This window comes from Chelonia mydas, chromosome 2 (assembly GCF_015237465.2).
Source record: "Chelonia mydas isolate rCheMyd1 chromosome 2, rCheMyd1.pri.v2, whole genome shotgun sequence".
Lineage (NCBI taxonomy): Eukaryota > Metazoa > Chordata > Testudines > Cheloniidae > Chelonia > Chelonia mydas.
Window position 1 is genome coordinate 33,428,211 of NC_057850.1, and position 21,128 is coordinate 33,449,338.

The window sequence follows — 21,128 nt, forward strand, 5'->3', positions numbered from 1 at the left end:
TGGGTAGAACAGAACACCACAGTACAGTCATCATGCAGATATGAGAAGAGATCTTTACTTTAGTGTCCTTAAGAGTAGAAACAGGAACAAAATGACAGATGGACAAGTGTCCTGTACTGCGAAAACCACGGAACGAACCTCTGACACAATTTTATGTTATTCTGTCTTTTTGTTGACTGAGGAATTTGGCGGGTAGGAGGGAAGGAAGACAAACATGGCTTTCAGCCACCTTTGTACTTCTTATATACCCATTAGGGAGCTGCGACAGCCCTTAGCATCAGTATGGTATAGTCTAATGGGGCCTTAGCAGAGGCCAAGACTATAACAGGGTTCAAAAAAGAAGTTCATGGAGGCTAGGTCCATCAATAGCTGTTAGCCAGGATGGGCAGGGATGGTGTACATAGCCTCTCTTTGCCAGAACTTGGGAATGGGTGATGGGATGGAACACTTGATTATTACCTGTTCTGTTCATTCCCTCTGAAGCATCTGGCATTGGCCACTGCCAGAAAACAGGATACTGGGCTAGACGGACCTTTGGTCTGACCCAGTATGGCCATTCTTATGTTCTTAGCCATAAAATAAGTTTATTAACAACAAGAGATAGATTAAAGACTACAAGTGATTAGGCATGAAAGTCAGAATTGGTTACAAGAAAGTAAAACGCAATTAAATAATTAACTTCACAAACTAAGTGAATTCAAAGCAAAAGTCTCTCTCACCACATGCTTCAATATAGTCTTACTAGCTGAACTCCTTTCAGACAGAATCCTTCTCCCAATTCAAGGCTGTTTCTTTGTTCTTCAGGTGTTGTGGATGCAGTCGGTAGAGAGAGAAAGGGAGGAACAACCTGGGGAGTCTGTCCTCCATCCTTACACTTCTTCTATTCTTTGAGAATCATCCCAAGCTTGGGTTCAGGAGAGAAAGTCTGTGTGGATGGGCACCCCCAGCTGTTTGTCAAGATGTAAATTTTTACTCACATCCTTTTCTCTGCCAGAGGATGGCCACTTAACCAGGTGATAGTCCATTTGATTTCGCTGACATTTAGCTGAGGGTGTCAGTTTGTCTTTTGTCTCTGAGGAACTGGTTTCTGGCTGCTTTTCTAATCTTGAAACATGTCTCAAACTCATAAAATAGAATTTCATAACTTTACATACAATGTTGCCACACATTTTACTAGGACAATACTGATCTGCAAATTATGAGTTTTCAAAGGATTCCTCACAAGGCATACTTTGTACAAAATTTATCATAGTATTGTAAAAGGGGTGAACCCAGGGGCACAGACGGTCACAGCCATGTTGAAAAGGTCATTCACATGAGCATATTAAAGATAAGTTGTTATGGGGCCAGAGGCAAAGTATTGTCATGATTCAAAACTGGCCAAGAGAAAGAAAACAGAATAGGAGTAAGTGGTCAACTTTTATCTCGGTGAAAGGTTAACATGAGGTCTCTCAGGGTTCTATACTAGGCCGTATGGTATTTAATAATGATCTGGAAATGGGGGCAAGATATCAAAATGTGAAGATGAGTTATTTAGGTTAACTAAGATCTGAAATGACTGTGGAACTTCGGAGGACCTATATTAGTTAACTGAATGAGCAACACGACGGCAGATGAAATTCAATGTTAAGAAAAAAGAAAAGGAGTACTTGTGGCACCTTAGAGACTAACCAGTTTATTTGAGCATGAGCTTTCGTGAGCTACAGCTCACTTCATCGGATGAAGTGAGCTGTAGCTCACGAAAGCTCATGCTCAAATAAACTGGTTAGTCTCTAAGGTGCCACAAGTACTCCTTTTCTTTTTACGAATACAGACTAACACGGCTGTTAATGTTAAGAAAGGCAGTGTAATAAACATTGCAAAAGTACTTCGATCTTCATTCCAGTTTGCTAGGTCATAAATCAACTAGCAACTCAGAAAAGAGGCCTGGGCATCACTGCAGACAGCTCAGTTAAGACCTGTGTTCCCTCTAAGCTGCGCAGTCAGGCGGCCGCCCAGGAGAAACTCAAGTGCCTCGCACTTGATTAGCAGAGCCACAAACATCCAGCAGAGTGTGTTCAGGTGCCCTCCTCCCTGCTGCTTTGCAGACATGTTGCTCCTGCAGCTGCTTCCAGGACTCTCCTGCTAGCTGTACAGAGTGGGGGGCGGGGGGGAGGCGGGTGCTGATGTCAGGGTATCCCCCTTCCTTCACCCCTGTACCTCATCTCCACAGAGCAAGGGAGAGGGGACAGGCTGGCTCAGAACTCAGAGCGGGAGAGAGCTGATGCGGTCTGAGTTCTGAACCAGGCTCTGGGCAGTGAGTGAGTGCCTTTCTTAAAGAGGCAGCGCACGATCTCTGAGACTTCTCCAGCAGCCAGCTCTCACAATCTGTGTGTGTGTCTCTCTCTCTCACACATCAGCTGCACTATCAGAGGCTCGTTCACCTGCACATCTACCAATGTGATTTATGCCATCATGTGCCAGCAATGCCCCTCTGCCATGTACAGTGGCCAAACTGGACAGTCTCTATGTAAAAGAATAAATGGACACAAATCAGATGTCAAGAATTATGACCAGTCGGAGAACACTTCAGTCTCTCTGGTCACTTAATTACAGACCTAAAAGAGACAATATTACAACAACAAAACTTCAAAAACAGACTCCAACGAGAGACTGCTGAATTGGAATTAATTTGCAAACTGGACACCATTAAATTAGGCTTGAATAAAGACTGGGAGTGGATGTGTCATTACACAAAGTAAAACTGTTTTCCCATGTTTATTCTCCCCCTCCACCTCCACTGTTCCTCACACGTTCTTGTCAACTGCTAGAAATGGCCCACCTTGATCATCACTACAAAATGTTTTTTTCCCCTCTCCTGCTGGTAATAGCTCACCTTACCTGATCACTCACTGTACAGTGTGTATGGCAACACCCATTGTTTCATGTTCTCTGTGTATATAAAATCCCCCTACTGTATTTTCCACTGCATGCATCCGACGAAGTGGGCTGTAGCTCACGAAAGCTTATGCTCAAATAAATCTGTTAGTCTCTAAGGTGCCACAAGTACTTCTTTTCTTTTTGGGGATACAGACTAACACGGCTGCTACTCTGAAACCTGTGTGTCATACTGTTTCCCTCACCTCAAGAAAATGATTGCAGAATTCGTGGTGGTTCAGAGAAGGCTTTTGAAAATGATCACTGGCATAGAAAAACTCATATGAAACTGGAAAGATTGGGATTATTAACCCTAGAAAGGTGGTGAATAAGACAGTAGTTAAATTTTCCAGAAATTGCACCAACCACAATATTGCAGTTTTATTGTAGTACTTCCTTGCTTTAATCCAAAGCAAACAAACCTTAACGTTGTGGGTTTTTTTAAAAATCATTAATAAACCTCAAAATCGTAGCATATTAAAAATGACTTTTTGAAGACAGTTACAAGTTTTGCTATGCGGAGATGAAATTAAACAAGGGCCTGCAAACATTCCATCATCACTTCCTGGTCCATGGTATCACAGGAAAGTGATAGATCAAACACCTGAATTGGATACCTGACTTTTCATCCAACAGAATATCAACCACACAAGCGCATCCTGTAGGATACACCCAGTTTGGAATCCCTCGTTCACAAACGTCAACATGGACAGTGGGTGAATGTGCTGTTGGGGAAGACAAGCCCCGACCCCTACTTCTCTATCCAAGGCCCCACCCCCCCTTCTGCTCTCCCATGGGTCCCCAGCCCCAGATCACCAGGCAGGCGGCACGGCTGGAATGCTCCTGGCCCCAGCGCCATGCAGGAAGTGTGGCTAGAGCACCCCCAACCCCAGAGTGCCCCCAGCTCCAGAGCACTGGGCAGGGGGCACGGTCCCAGCGCTGGTCAGATGGACGGGTGGCATGGCATGGGCTCAGCCCCAGCGCCCCCAACCCCAGGCCTTGTGCACACCCTCCCCAGCCTGCAAGCCCCAACCTCTCGGCCACAGAACAGCAGGAAGGGATCTGGAAGCAAGCAAGAGGCGGCTTCGGAGTGCAGTGTGGGTGGGGACACGCAGGCTGTTTGGGGAGGTACAGCCTTCCCCTGTCTATGCTACCCACCACCCATGAAGGTCAAGGAAACTGGAGGCATTCAGATACTATGAAAGTTGCCTTACTACAATCTCTTTGATAATCCTAACCAAATAGAAGATTAGAAACTGGTTGATAGTTGGACATATTATCCAGTGACAACTTTCTGATGAACTCATGCTTCCTTTGAAGCAGTGTTGCTCTACCTTTTTTGTGCTGGCAACCCCCATTGGACTTTATTTATTTTAAAGTAAAAAATAGAAGTGACTCTCCCCCCTACGAAAACTTGAAAAAAGAAAAAAAAAAAAAAAAAAGAGACCTTAAATATTCGTTAAGTAAATTATGAATAATACTCAGGGCCAGCTTTAGGGGATGACCAGCAGGGCAACTGCTTGGGCCCCACGCCAAGGGTATCCTGCGAAGCTAAGTTATATGCTTCAGCCACACTGTGGCTAAAATTTTACATGAACACTCATCTTCTGGCCTTCAAATAACCCCACAACCTCATCATCAGAAGCAAACTTCTCACAGACCAGGACACATCACCTCAAAGCAGCAGCAGACCTTGCCAGAACAACAGATGCAAAACCTGCAGACATATCTCCACTATTACAATGATCAACACACCGTTCAAAATCCATGGATCCTACACATGCCTATCACATGTGGTATACCTCATCCAGTGCGCTAAATGCCCCAACAACAACTTTGTGGGTGAAACCAGACAATCACTACGCTCTCGAATGAACTCATTACAGAAAAATGATAAAAGCTACCACCACCAATTCACCAGTGGGTGAACACTTCACAAAGCAAGCACTCCATATCTGACCTTTCAGTCCTCAGCCCCAAAATAAACCTCCACAACACTTTCAAAAGATGAACTTGGAAGCTTAAATTCATAACTCTGCTAGACACTAAAAATTATGGCTGGAGCTGAGACACTGATTTATATCTTATTACAACAATCTGTAACCCACTAACCCCCTCTTTTTGTCCTATGACTGTAGAAATGTTAATGGGCTACTCTACTTTGAATGGTCTCTTACCATATGTGCTAACTAAGCAATCTATTTCACCTTGCATTTTGCTGTGATGCTGAAAGTACCTTTCCCAGACCAGAAGAAGAGCTCTGTATGTCTTGAAAGCTTGTCTCTCTCACCAACAGATGTTGGTTCAATAAAACATATTACCTCACCCACCTTTTCTCTCTAATATCCTAGGACCAACATAGCTACAACTACACTGTCATCACAAGATGTCAGTTTTGAGACTAGATTTTTTATTATAAATAGCTGTGTCAGATATAAAAATATACGTGTTAAAAGTGAGGAAGGTTGCCATTGTAGAGGAGATGGAAAAGCAGAAACTGGGGACAGAAGATTGACTGACTGCATAGTACAATGGTAAGTAATGTAATTCTAGGACACTATACCTACACTACTCACAACAACATTCAAGTTTAGCAATGAACAAAATGCCACGGATAAGCATGGAAGTTTTCCCCACACAAAACTTTATTAAGCTAAGGCACTAGTTCTCAACCTCCCTTAACTTGCCCACTCCCACAAAGCTTTAACGTCCTCTCTGAACTTAATTTTGGGGGGGAAATGATAGTAGGGAAGATTAAAATATTCTACTTTTTTCACTTCAAGACATTAGTTATTTTCTCCCTCCTTTACCAATTTGTCTAGTTTTCATATTTTGAACCTCTGTTAGTTTGACTATAACAAATATAGTCTGTCACTTGGATGCAGATGGAGGAATGTAAAGTTTTATACTTTGTATACTTGAAGCAAAAAATGAGCTTCCTACCTCTTTCCAAGAATGAATTCAAGAGTAGCTCTGTTTTTACCATCGCTCAACTTCCTCCCCACCAAACAGCCAGAAAACTAAACCTCCTCTCTTGCACACCTTCCTTTTTTTAAAAAAAATATAAATACTGTAATCACATAGCATTGGTTGGGTCTTCCACCTCTGGGAACATATATATTGGTCTAATTCCACTGGAATCAAAGATTTCTTCACTCACATTAATGCATTTATTCTTCACCGTTCTAAGCGCTGAACAATTTCTCTAGTTCAACCCTAAACACAATATTGGACCTTACTTTCTCACCATTCATGTATTAATATGGTTTTCAGTTTATTGTGAAGTTCTACAAATGGACTGGAAAAGTTAATTTTAAATAATTTTTCCTGGGTAAAACACAAGTATCAATTAAAGACTAAAAAGGATGAGACTGAAAGAAGGAGAGAAAAGATGAAGCTCCCCTTGGTAAAAGTAAGTTAGTTTAACACAGGGATTGGCAACCTTTGGCACGTGGCCCAACAGGGAAATCCGCTGGCGGGCCAGGAAAGTTTGTTTACCTGCAGCATCTGGACAAACCGTGTGCCAAAGGTTGCCGGTCCCTGGTTTAACATATCTGAATGGTCACAAAAAACAGCAATGAGGAGTCTCCCTTGTTTAATGTTTGTCTAAGCCAGTAGCTCTCAACCTTTCCAGACTACTGTACCCCTTTCAGGAGTCTGATTTGTCTTGCGTATTCCAAGTTTCACTTCTCTTAATAACTACTTACTTACAAAGTCAGACATAAAAATACAAAAAAGTGTCACAGCACACTATTACTGAAAAATTGCTTTCTCATTTTTATCATAATTATAAAATAAATAAATTGGAATATAAAAATTATACTTACATGTCAGTGTATAGCATACAGTGCAGTATAAACAATTCATTGGCTGTATGAATTTTTACTTTGTACTGACATCACTAGGGCTTTTTATGTAGCCTGTTGTAAAACTAGGCAAATATCTAGATGAGTTGATATACCCCCCAGAAGACCACTGTACACCCCCAGGGGTACGCATACTCCTAGCTGAGAACCACTGGTCTAGGCCATAATTAATTTTTATTACCTTTAAATTTAATCTAAAGAAAAAACACACCACAGTCTTCTTTCAAAAAATATTCTAATAAACCACTACTTAACATGAAGCAACTAGCTGTCATTTGCCTATTGATAAAACAGAGGAGGCAAAGAGAGTTGCATCTTTACTAGATTAGTTCCACTCAGCAGCAATCAGATGTGTGTAATCTATTACAAAAAACCAAAAAAACAAATATTAAATTTAGAATCATTTTAACCAGCATTATGAACTCTAGAACAGTATTTTTTCTGACAGCATGGACCTCTACTCAATGGAGGGATTGTCTCAGATTATCTCCCCTCTATTTGCTATCATGTATATTGCTGTAGTTAGTACAAAGATGTTACATTTTCAGTTGTTTTTTCCTGGTCTGACATCTGGAAGCAATGAGACAGTACCACCAGACCAGCCAATTCTCTGGAAACCAGCTGTGGTCCACAGACCACTGTTTGACAGCCACTTCTTTGGACAGTTAACCTTTCAAAAAGAGAAGTTTAAGGTTAGGTTTTTAGTCATATATGAGCACCTAATTAAATAGTCTGATTTTCAAAAGGGCTATCATGGTTTTGTGACTGTTTTATAATTAAAATTGTCATTTTTATACCTTTAGACCAGTGGTCTCCAACTTTTTTACTCACAAGATCACTTTTTGAATTTAAGTGCAACCCAAAATGTACCCCACCCCTTGCTCCCCCGCACCCTCACTCACTTTCACCGGGCTGGGGCAGGTGGCTGGGGATCAGGAGGGGGTGTGGGCTGGGGGGTTCAGAGTGTGGGAGAGGGCTCTGGGCTGAGCCTAGGGCAAGGGTGCAGGAGGGGTACAAGCTTTGGGAGGGAGCTCGGGGGCAGGAGGGAGCTCGGGGCTGGGGCAGAGTGTTGGGGTGCAGGAGGGAGCTTGGGGTGCTGGCTCTGGGAGGGGGCTCAATACTGGGAGTCGGGGCACAGGCTCCCTGGCTGCCCCAGCCCCATGCTGCTCCCAGAAGGGGCCAATGCACCCCTGCGGGGGGGGGGGGGGGGGAAACGGGACGGGACACATTGCTCTGCATGCTGCCCCTCTCTGCAGGCTGCAGGCACCACCACCGCAGCTCCCATTGGCCGCAGTTCCCCATTCCCAGCCAATGGGAGCTGCGGGGGCAGTGCCTGCAGGCAGGAGCAGCGTGTGGAGAGACACACGCGCTAGAGTCATGGGGGCATGCTGGCCACTTCCGGGAGGGGTGTGGGTCCAGGACAGGCAGGGAGTCTGCCTTAGTGGCAGCCCTACTGCACCACCAGACTTTTTAGCAGCCGGAGATCATGATCTATTTGCAAAGTCTCCAGGGTCGACTAGTTGATCGCGATCTACAGGTTGGCGACCACTGCTTTAGACACTTCAGAGACTAACAACTTTAATTCCCATCTTTGACAGAGTTCAAGAAAGACTACAGACAAAAACTGGCAGAGTATATTTAGGTTTTAATTGTCTGAATAGGAGCTTTATAAGATTTAGATCAATATCTAGCTGCTATTTCTAAACTAGAGCACATACATTGAGTTGTTTAGTGATCAAGTCTTACAAAATATATAGGAAAAAGCTAAAAAGAGTATCCACATAAAACTTGATTATGCTGCAGACAGGGTTGTAAGTTACTGTCCATAACTTTGGAAAACCCCTTTGCAAAAAAGCAGAAAGCGAAGTAATCTTAAAGTTAAGTGTACACTAAATTATTGTAAAGAGGGTATCAAAACACACAGTTAACAAGCTTAACTCCCCATGATTATTGCCTCTCATGGTTATTGCCCAAGTCAGTGACACAATCTTATAAATGGATCATCAATTATCTTCAGGACTGACAGGGAGCCCCATACCCTCTCTACATACTGGCCTACATGCAACATCCTAATGTATACACAACTGTGGCTGGTGAACATGCCAACCACACATCCAGACACCAAGACTATGTCTGAGTAGCGCTTTTGTCAGTAAAACTTGTCAGTCAGGGGTGTGAAAAAACCACACCCTGACCGACATAACTTTCACCAACAAAAACGCCAGTATGGACAGTGCTATGTTGGCAGGAGACGTTCTCCTGCCGACATGGCTACCTCCACTCATTGGGGTGGTTTAATTATGCCAAAGGGAGAGCTCTCTGCCACCAGCATAGAGGCTATACAGGAGACCATACAGCAGCACAGATGCCACATTACAGCTGTGACAGTGTAGGGTTTGTAGTGTAGACATAGCCCAAGTTTCACTGTCCTGACAAGATAACCCCATTTACCTTACACATAAAAACCTTATCCCACACCCATTTGAATCACAGTGTAGTTAAGAAACCCACAGTATTTACATTCCTCATTTTCTATACATATTCAGTGTATAAATGCCATTGATTATGTCACCAAAAAAAAAGTTCATGAGCACATATTCCCCTACCCACAAAGTTTGATGTTTTAAAAAGTTAATTCTAGTTAGCTTATTTTCAGCATCACCACATGTAAATCCTACATCTTAACTCAATCTATTCTACAGACACTGGGTGCAGACTCAATGTAATAACAACAAATAACAGACCAAGACTGTAGATATTCTACACAGACAGCAGAAAACAGTGAACACTACATATAGCATATTAACATTTCATAGACAATTACTTGAAAACATGCCCACATCTATCTGTTACAAGTTTAAGTCCATGTGATACTACCATAATTAGACATGAATTTACTTCACATGGACAGCATGCAGGATGTGAGTTAACGTTTGGAATAACTTAAATATGCATTTCTACTCTTTTAGACTTTAGATTAACCTTCGCTTAAACATTTATTTGAAATGCAGATCATTATCACACTTTACCAAGTGTTTTAGTACTTACTTTCTCAAACAGTTCTATCCATTAACTTTTAATGACTGTATACATTCACTTTCTCAGACACAAAGAATATATACTGTACATTTCCTTAGAGACTAGCCGTAACCTAATACAGTAGAACCTCAGATTTATGAACACCAGAGTTACAAACTGTCTGGTCAAATGCACACCTCATTTGAAACCAATAGTATGCAATCAGGAGAGACCAAAAAAACAACCAAGCAAATTAACCAATTACCAAAAAATAAAGGGAAAGTTTAAAAAAAAAGAGATCTGACAAGGTAAGGAAAGTGTTTCTGTGCTTGTTTAATTTAAATTAAGATGGTTCAAAGCAGCATATTTCTTCATAGTGAAGTTTCAAAGCTGTGTTAAGTCAATGTTCAGTCGCAAACTTTTGAAAAAAACGACCATAATGTTTTACTCAGAGTTAAGAACATTTCAGAGTTACAAACAACCTCCATTTCTGAGGTGTTTGTAACTCTGTACTACATTCCCCCCCTTTACATTCTGCCTTCCACTTTTCACCACCACCCGTGGCTCTGTCTCAAACATCATGTATGTGTCTCCCCACTCCCTTTTGTTTCATGCAATACTAACATAGAAAAGCCAGTACAGTTATCACAGTAGCAGCAGTATCCCCAGAGTAACACAAGGCTGACTAGGACTGCATTAAAAGCTGGGGGCTTGGGAGCGGGGGAAGTTATCTTGTCTTGACTTGTTTGCCGTACATTGGAATAATCATTTAAGTACTGAACTTTTGCTGGATTGCTTGTCAGAGCGTGCCATTCAGAACTCATGTTAGAACTCTGACCTGCAGGTATGAACAGTATCATAACCTAACAACTAGAATCTGACTTTCCCCACTTTGCCCTAATGTTTCTGGCTTACACCTGTTAATCAAACTCATTGCTTAAAGATGTACTATTTATTGGCAGTTGGAGAGAAAAAACTGACTTTGCTTCCCTTACAACGGCTTATCCCTCCCTCCCTCTTCCCCCCAGCATGGTACTATTATTTCTACTTTATATTAAGGCAGGAACAGTAACAGGAGGCTATTAACTTGTGGAACTGTATAGCATAGGTGGTTAATGCAATTGTGCTTTTCTGATTTCACATTTGAAATTTTCTACTGCACTGCCAATATTGTGGTTAGCTGTACTGGAAACACTGGAAGACCATACAACTCCTTGGACACACTGTCTACCACTACTCTAACAAAAAGCTTAGCTGTTGAAGCTCAGAGGGTGATGTAGAAAAGCTCTAAATAAGTGTACAGACAAGACCACTTCATAGTCATTCAGCTCTCATCCATGTAACCTAAGTTGAATCTAGATAAACTTGCAATTTAAGACAGATAAAACAAGTTCCCTGATAGATTGTAACATGCAGATACTTTGTACGAGCGGTTTCCATTGGCTGTTGTGAACTTCTTGAACTTTATGCTCATGATTAGAGACATACTGCTGGACTTGAATACTCTAAGTGGATAACTTGGCAGGAAATTGTTCCACAACCCAGTATCTGATGAAGATTTGTGGGAAGTTCTGGTCCCTTGCTGGCAGAGACAGTCAATGCCTTCTCTGAGAAGAGAGGGGAGAAAGACAGCTGGTTTGAAGGAAGCAAATGTGAATTCTTAGTTTAAGAAATCAGCTGTTGATGCTTACAATCCACCCACTTATTGAACTGTCAGTCAACTGTGTTGTTATGGAAACAGTTGTAAGGAGGCAACTCAGAGTATCTGGATACTACTTTGAGTCTGGTCAATATGGATTCTGATCTGGTCACAGCACAGAGATAACACTTGTTGATCTCCTGGCAAAGGAAAACGACCAGGTATGCATGATGATTAGTATGTCTATCAGAAGCATTTGCTCTGACTTGTATGAGTAGACAGGTGTAGGAACAGACAGATGACAGAGGTGGCTTAATTATTTTGTCTGTATTAGAGAAGTTTCTGGAAGGTACTTTTGTAGAATTTGTTTTCTGTCCCCAATGGCTCTCTAATATGGGTTCCTCCCTGTCACTGCCTTTTTTCTGCTTAACATGCATATACAGCTGTAAGTTTCAGGTAACTGCAGCTGTATCCATCCCTCTCTAGGAGTGCCCAGTCAGGTCTCCAGCGATCACTTATCTCTGGGAAGGGACCTGTGTCCCACTCCCTTCTGAACAGGGATTTTAAGGCTACACAGCCCCATCATCCATTGTTCTAGGCCCAGCAAGCCATTGTGCTTAACAGCAAGCAAGCACCTATGCTTTGCTTGCTCTCTGTGGACTACGATCAATATACACCAATAGTTAAAAGTTACCACCCGGCTCTCTCTCTGCCTAGAACACGAGGGTAAAAGCATCAGAGACAAAACAAAAAAACAAACCAACATGCATACTAAATGTACCAGAAATCAGGGCCCTGGTAGGCCAAAGTCTTGTCAATCATTCAGCAAAGATTGGGGCCTCTTAAGTTTGCTGAACCAAAAGGGAGTCCATTTAAACTCATTTTATCTATTTCAAGTTTTCGGTCTCTGGAAAACCCAGTCTGAACCAGCGTATACAAACCATCCAAGGAGTGGTTTACAATCTCAGCAATGTACTTTAGCCTCCCTCTTTAGCCACCCCGCCCTCCCATGCATACACAGTTCTTGGAGCGACTGTGGTAACCCCTGCCCCATGGAGGGGAACACAATTAATTAATAAATTTAATGCAATGGTCCAAAGACACTGCATGGGCTGTAATCATAACAGCCATTAGAAGGGTTTAGTAAGGAGGTATGTTTCTGCCTACTGATGACACTTAAAATTATGTCTCCCTGTTATCTGATCCAGAGAGTGTGAGTAAAGGACAGACTGATTAAAACTCAACCCAGATAAAACAGAAGTGTTGATAGGCTGAAGAAAACTGGGAGAAATGTCTGAGATTATACTGGCCCCTTGAATCAAAGGCTTATGCTCACCAGTTGAAACTTCAGTTCTCAAATCTGATGTCTTGGTCTTTGCCAGCTTGTATTAGATAATGCCTTGGTCACCACTGCTATTTGGCTGCTTTTTAAAATTGTGTTAACTGTTTGAAACACTCCTTAAAACTTAGTTATTCCCTGCCAATTGCAACTCATGATTTTAAACTGTGTCTACATGAGGTGTTAAGGCGTGCTTTAACTGTGTTATCTAACATTTTTTTAAGACCACCACCATCCCCTGCCCCACACATCCAGCCCAAGACAGCTTCACCTTCCCCGTGGCAACCCTTTTTCTCAGATCTGCACCTCTCACGACCACGATATTAGACTATTGCAATGAATTCTACAAGGAATACACCTTAAGTCCATTCAGAAATGGAAGCTAATGCAGAATGCAGTTGCTTGTTTGTTAAGCACAATATCTCAATGTAAACAATGACATCAGCGTACCAGGATTTGCAGTAGCTACCTACTAGTTTCCACCTGGAGTTTAAAGTGTTGACTATAAAACACTAAATGTTGCCCCTGCATTTCACAGGGGAGATCCCATCCTCACCTCTCGTTTACTATCAGCTAGTGACATCTGATCAATATCTCAAGTCTTATTTCCAATCCTTTTTTCATACTAGTGACCTTACCAAATGAGAAAGACAAAACATTGAACAAGGTTGGAGAGATCTATAGTGGTAGCCATATCAGTCCCAGTGTATTACACTGCATGAAACATTAAACACTCTCCTATCTGTTTTATGTGTTTAGTTTTGGATTTTTATTGTGGCCCCATCAATCTTCAGATTGACTTTCCTTTTTCTTTAATGAAAGCTGGACTAGAAGCTCAGACTAGGGTCTGAATACCTGCACCTCAGCTGACAGGCCTCTTTCCCTATAATTGTTCCTAAGGGTATGTCTTCAACGCAGACTTAATTTCGGTTATCAACACTCAAGTTAACCTAACTTGAATGAGTGTTGTTTCACATTGTGACCACTCTCAAGCTACACAGAGTGGTAATGTGAGCAGCTGACTAGTTGCGCTAACTTGAGCTTTAGCCTATAACCCAGTGGTTCTCAACCCTGTGGCCCGTGGGCTGCTTGCGGACCAATCAGCACAGAGCTGCGGCTCAAGTTACATCCTCAGGGCCATATAGGTAACACTGGATGCGGCCCACAATGGTAAATAGGTTGAGAACCACTGCTATAACCCCTGACGGACCAGACAAGGAAGAGTTTGTATGCATAGACAGGACTCAAGTTAGGGGCAACACTTGAGTGGTAACCAGTTAACTCTGCGGAAGACAAGCCCCAAGGTAGCCAGGAACCAACCATTACCCAGCACCTAGAAACAAATTAGAATTAGGGCTGTCATTTAATAGCAGTTAACTCACATGATTAATTCAAAAAAATTAATCACGATTAATCGCAGTTTTAACTGCTCTGTTAAAAAATAGAATACCAATTGAAATTTACTAAATTTCGGATCTTTTTATACATTTTCAAATATATTGATTTTAATTACAACACAGAATACAAAGTGTACAGTACTCACTTTATAGTATTTTTATTACAAATATTTGCACTGTGTGGATGATAAACAAAAGAATAGTATTTTTCAATTCACCTCATACCAGTACCGTAGTGCAATCTCTTTATCCTGAAAGTGCAACTTACAAATGTAGATTTTTTTTGGTTACATAACTGCACTCAAACAAAACAATGTAAAACTTCAGAGTCTACAAGTCCACTCAGTCTTAGTTCTTGTTCAGCCAATTACTCAGACAAACAAGTTTGGTTACAATTTGCAGGAGATAATGCTGCTCACTTCTTGTTTACAATGTCACCTGAAAGTGAGAACAGGCTTTCGCACGTCACTGTTGTATCCTGCATTGCAAGATATTTATGTGCCAGATGCGCTAAAGATTCGTATGTCCCTCCATGCTTCAACCACCATTCTAGAGGACATGCATCCATTCTGATGATGTGTTCTGCTCGATAACGATCCAAAACCGTGCAGACCCCAATACATGTTCATTTTCATCATCTAAATCAGATACCACCAGCAGAAGGCTGATTTTCTTTTTTGGTGGTTCAGGTTCTATAGTTTCCGCATTAGAGTGCTGCTCTTTTGACTTCTAAAAGCATCCGTCACACCCCATCCCAATCAGATTTTGGAAGGCACTTCAGATTCTTAAATCTTGGGTCAAGTGCTGTAGCTATCTTTAGAAATTTCACATTGGTATCTTCTTTATGTTTTGTCAAATCTGCAGTGAAAGATTTCTTAAAAACGAACAACATGCTGGGTCATCATCTGAGACTGCTATAACATGAAATACATGGCAGAACGCATGTAAAACACAGAGCAGGAGACATACAATTCTCCCCCAAGTAGTTCGGTCATAAATTTAATTAATGCATTTTTTTTTAAATGAGTGTCATCACCATGGAAGCATGTCCATTGGAATGGTGGCCAAAGCATGAAAGGCATATGAATGTTAAGCATATCTAGCATGTAAATATCTTGCAAAGTCTGTTCTCACTTTCAGGTGATGTAAAGAAGCAGGCAGCATTATTTCAGGTAAATGTTAAACTTCTCTCTCTTAGCGATTGGGTGAGCAAGAAGTAGGACCGAGTGGACTTGTAGGCTCTGAAGTTTTACATGGTTTTATTTTTGAATGTATTTATTTTTTGTACATAATGCTACATTTGTAAGTTCAACTTTCTTGATAAAGAGATTAAGTGAATTGAAAACGTTTATTTTTAGAGTGCATATATTTATAATAAAAATAAATATAAACTGAGCATTGTACACTTTCTATTCTGTGTTGTAATATAAATCAATACATTTGAAAAATGTGGAAAACATCCAAAAATATTCATATAGTATTCTATTATCGTTTAACAGTGTGATTAACCAAGCAATTAATTTTTTAATCGTTTGACAGCCTTAATTAGAAGCCATTACAGATTACATTACATCAATCCATGCATTAAACACTTGCTTGCTTAGTGAAGTCTGCATTTTGCACTAGCTGAAGTTTCAGAATCTAGGCAGAAGCAAACTTACTTTTATTTAGAATGTTTCTCAGAGTTTTCATGAAACATCAATAGCTTTTAAAAAAAGTAAAAAACAAAGTGATAATATATGAAAAAACAACTGTGTTCTGTAACATAGAAGGAAATTCAGTAATAAACCAGCTAAGTCAAAGAGATTAGTAGCCTTGGCAAAGCCATGTTTTCATCTCACAGTCACTATCTCTAGTACTCTTGTACTTTCATCGTCGAACTTGTTAGCTTAATAAGATATTTTGTATGAATTTCAGTGAGCTGATTACTGACAAACATAGACTGTTTAAACTAGTGTGCTTTCTGACATGCAATGAATTCAGTGTCCTAACTCTGTTCTCCACATTTAGAAATACAATAGACTACTCAGCATATAAATATGCAGGTATATGTTCAGAAGCAAAAATATACTACAGTAAGATTATTTTCTAAGGAAATCTATTTCTCACCATTAGCACAGACTCAAATATGACAGAGACAGCCAAAGGATTAAATTTAAGGTATAAAACATGAAAATATTTGCCTGCCTCCCTGAGCTAGAAAACATACATTTTACATACATAAATGATTTTAAATAACCACTCCTCTTCTCCCCCCACCTCCCCCCCAAATTTGGACTGAGACCAAATGTGAAATGGAAGCCCTAAAGGATTCTGAGATAGTTAAAAGTGAACTGGAGAGATTGGAGGGCAGATTAGACATGGGCCTGAACCAAAACCCGGGGTGCACACACAACTGAAACTTGAAGCAGTTGGGCCCAGATTTTTTAAGAAATTTAGACATTGCTACCATCAGCATTGTAAAGCTTAACTAATTTAGGGACATAAATCTCATTTTCAAAAGTGATTTAGGAGTCAAAATCCCACTGACATTCTATCCCTTTTGAAAATGAGATTCACACTCCTCAATCAGTGAGTACAGCAACACCTAAATATCTTTTTTTTTTTTTTTTTTTTTTTTAAAAAGGGCTGAGCCTTAGGCTTCAGTAGCAGACCCTAACTTTGCAACTGAGTGCCCATATCCAAATAGAATGGAAGTTGGAATACAATCTTAACTGCTGTAGTTACTATTATATGAAACAATATGGCATGATCGAAGACTGTTAGTTAAAACCTACCAGAAAAGGACCTGTTTCTGCCTACAATCCACTGACTTTTTGTTCAGAAGATTCCACTGGAGAACGAGAACAGAGCAACCTCTGCAGCAGGTTGGGGAATGCTGTTCTGCCAAGGAAGCACGCAGAACTCCTCCCCCATACAAGAACCATCCATCCCTCATTGCTCTCAGCAGCACCCTTACCTTCGCAAGCCACCTTTCATTAACTCTAGCCTTAAGTTACACAGCAAACGTTTTCCAGTATCAGCATCTACAACCTACACAATTCTCTGTTGAAATCATGCAGACCAGAACCTCAAAATACGTATGTACTCCTTTCCTTTGAGGAATACACATGGGGGTGGGGGAGACTCAGCCCCAGATCTCTGCATATCGCAATCAAAAACTCTTTCAAACTGCTCCAATTTAGTCCTCTCCCATTCAATATAACACCCCTAATGCAAATGCAGCTGGTGTACGCACATAATTCCCAGTGGCTATTGCCAGCTCCCAGGGGGCGGGGAGGTCAGAGTTAAGGATGCCTCCTTGTTTACCTTACCTCTGTATTCCTGGTTTCCAGAAGTTTGTGTTTTGCTGAACTCAGCATTCTGGAAATGCACAAACTATCACCAGACAACCTTAACTCTGTATTTACTTTCTTTTTATATATTTACTATCTACTGTACACAGACCAGCTGGGTGCTGCAGTCTGTGTCTCACCCCCAACCCACACAGAGAGGGAAGAGGATGTCCATAAACTGACTCTCTGCTCTAATCCATCTGTCCTGACACAGGGTGAAGGGCCTCTTCCCTTACCTAGCCAATAGCCCTATCTCCCTTAGGGCACATTAATGCCACCTTCCTCACCATGACCCCATCCCAATACCTGCCACACAGCCCCTCCTGCACATTTGATATTCCACACCCCCGCGGGACAGCCCCCCCCCTTTACTGCACTGTCCCCCCGCCCCCACGCCCGCGGGACAGCCCCCCCCTCCCCTTTACTGCACTGTCCCCCCGCCCCCACCCCCGCGGGACAGCCCCCCCCCTCCCCTTTACTGCACTGTCCCCCCGCCCCCCTTCGCGGGACAGCCCCCCCCCTCCTCTTTACTGCACTGTCCCCCCGCCCCCACGCCCGCGGGACAGCCCCCCCCTCCTCTTTACTGCACTGTCCCCCGGCCCCCACGCCCGCGGGACAGCCCCCCCCCTCCCCTTTACTGCACTGTCCCCCCGCCCCCACGCCCGCGGGACAGCCCCCCCCTCCCCTTTACTGCACTGTCCCCCCGCCCCCGCCCCCACCCCCGCGGGACAGCCCCCCCTTTACTGCACTGTCCCCCCGCCCCCGCGGGACAGCCCCCCCCCTCCCCTTTACTGCACTGTCCCCCCGCCCCCACGGGACAGCCCCCCCTCCTCTTTACTGCACTGTCCCCTCACCCCCTCCCCGCAGGACAGCCCCCCCCTTTACTACACTGTCCCCCCGACAGCGCCCCCCCCAGGACTGTACCCCGAGGACAGCGCCGGCTCGTTACTGCCCCCCGGCGCGGTGCCGGCACCTGGTGCGGACGCTGGGCCCAGGCCCCGCTCCTGCAGGGAGTCGAGGAAGCGGACCTGGCGGGGGGCCCCGGGCGCTGCCCCCCACAGGCGGTTGGCGGTGCCGCGCAGCAGGCGGCCGCTCTTGCCGGTGAAGGTGGTGAGGTAATCCATGGCCGCGCGCTCAGGGGGCTCTGGCCGGGGGCGGCCCCATACGAGGGCGGGGGAGAGACTTTGGCCGCACCGAGCTCGAGTCACCAACTTCTACAAAAAGTTTGGAGCGAGCCCCGCCCCGGCCCGGACGGCTCTTAAAGGGGCCGCGTCCCCTAGCGGGGCGTGTGAGAGCGGCGGGCCGCAACCCCAGAACAACACGTCTTGGCCTGGCCTGAGTTTGACAGCGACGGGAGGAGTCCCCCGTCTGCCACCCACCCACCCCGGCCCGGGCGCCATGCCGCCTGCACGAGGGGAGGGGTGTGTGTATGGGGGTTGGGAACCCGGTTGCTGTGGGGGAGGGGGGCCCTGTAGTTTCCTGTGTGCAGTGGGGTGTGTGTCACGTGTACTGTGTGGTTGGGGTTGTCAAGTATACTGTGCGCTGTGGAGACGTGTGTCTGTGTCACAAGGGTGCATATAGAAAAGGAGGACTTGTGGCACCTTAGAGACTAACAAATTTATTAGAGCATAAGCTTTTGTGGACTACAGCTCACTTCATCGGATGCATATGTTGAGCCTGGCAGAATGCCTGCTGCTCTGGCAGGGGTGAATGTGCTGTGGATGGATGCCCTGGAGTGGGTGTATCAAGCATTAAAACATATGGTTTGATTGGCAATTTCCCTTTCATAAAATCAATGTATTATCTCATTTTTGTTAGAGGTTGTTTCTTGGGTGCTCTTTGAGATGTAAAAGAGGAATGGGGGCCTGAGTACACTTAGGAGAAGTTTTGCAAACTCTTCCTCTCCTCTCCCATGAAACAAAACAGCCACCTGTTAACTGCCTTCTGGACAGTATTCTGCAGAAATGCTGAGCCCGAATGCTGCAGCAACTGTCATAAACAATCATGTTTATGCACCATTATTACAATAGGCTCTTGTATTTTTCAATAACAAAGGTTTGTAGCCAGGTCACATGCACAAGTTATTATTTCATTCTGATCTCACATAGAGCCATTGCTGTTCTCACATTTCAATAAACTTTGTTTTTTGTTTTTTAAAGGTCTGTGGCTAGGAATATTTCTGTGCAAGTTGATCATTTTTCCATGATGTGCAAAGAAGGTCTGGGTTATTTATGCTGTGAAAACCTTCAAAGATTTGGTTAATATGGCCTGGATCCACAAAGCTCAGCAATGCAATGCCTATAAAATCATCAGAACAACAATGGAATCCACAAAGTCAGAGTTAGGCACCAAGGTTCCCTATACAATGAAAGGGGAGAGATAGGTGCCTAAGAATGGGATCCACAAAGGCTGGGACTGCCTAACTTAGTCAATGGGAGATACCAATGAGAGTGATGTGTCCTAAATCCTACTCCTCTCATGGAGTTTGTCACCTAAGTCAGGCTGCAGGGAGGTGCTTAACTGGGCTTAGCGATACAAGAACAGGAACCTGTCCTACTGCAGTCAAACAGCTGAGGTGCCAAAGCCATTTTTTAGCAAGAAATGCTAGAGGAGGAGGAGAAGGTGCATTCCCCTTATAATTTTTAGCCCAGTGGTTAGCACACTCCCAGGATCTGGGAGACCCAGTTTCAATTCTCCCCCTGCCTGACAGGGAGAAATGAGTTGGACAGAGGTCTTCTACTTCTCAAACTGTAAGCAACAGTGCTGGTCGCAAACCTGGATAAAAGAGGAGGGTTCTGCAGAGGGCGTTGCAACCCACTCAGGTAAAGCCTTACTGCAACAGAAACAATTCACTGAAACCAGGGGTGGGCAAACTACGGCCCGTGGGCCGGATCTGGCCCATCAGGGCTTTGGATCTGGCCCGTGGGATTTCCACCCCTATGGCACTGCAGGCCCCGTGCCGCTCCCAGAAGCGGCCAGCACCACGTCCCTGCGGCCTCTGTGGGAGGGCTCCACGCGCTGCCCTCGTCTGCAGGCACTGCCCCCCACAGCTCCCATTGGCCAGGAACAGGGAACCATGGCCAATGCGAGCTTTGGGGAAGGTACCTGCAGGTGAGGGCAATGCGCGGAGCCCTCTGCCCCCTCCCGCAGGGGCCACAGGGAAATGGTGCCGGCCGCTTCCAGGAGCGGCGAGGGGCCAGGGCAGGCAGGGAGCCTGCCTTAGCCCCACTGTGTGTCTCTGCCACCCCGGAGCCACTCAAGATAAGCGACACCTGGCCAGAGCCCGCATCCTGAACCCCTCCTGCACCCCACACCCCAACCCCTGCCCTGAGCCCCCTCGGCATCCCGCAGCCCTCCTGCACCCCAACTCCTTGCCTTGAGCCCCTTCCTGCACGCTGCACCCCCTCCCACACCCCGCATTCCCTCTCACACCCCAACTCCCTGCTCCAGCCCTACATTCATGGCCCTGCATGCAATTTCCCCATCCAGATGTAGCCCTTGGGCCAAAAAGTTTGCCCACCCCTAAGTTAAATCCAAATTTCAGAACTGTAGATGCAAATGGAGCTCTAAATCCAAGTATAAGAGATCTCCGTGAGACCTGAAAGGAAGTTGAGATGG

The 21,128-nt window shown here is 44.0% G+C and overlaps 1 protein-coding gene across 13 annotated transcripts in view; it reads right to left on the reverse strand.

Annotated features, from left to right (window-relative positions):
- The window catches only part of OXR1 (oxidation resistance 1), a 452,056-nt gene that overhangs the window by 130,592 nt on the left and 300,336 nt on the right, over window positions 1-21,128 (reverse strand). The window contains exon 1 of one of the 13 annotated variants that reach the window (XM_043539187.1): window positions 18,484-18,936. The exons of 9 other annotated variants lie outside the window; for them this stretch is intronic. In XM_043539187.1, the coding sequence (XP_043395122.1) occupies window positions 18,484-18,634 (151 nt within the window). In that variant the 5' untranslated portion in view covers window positions 18,635-18,936. Of the gene's footprint in view, window positions 1-17,489; window positions 17,761-18,434; window positions 18,937-21,128 lie in introns of those variants that run through there. 3 more of the 13 variants (XM_037892133.2, XM_043539193.1, XM_043539191.1) reach the window with 3 other exon arrangements.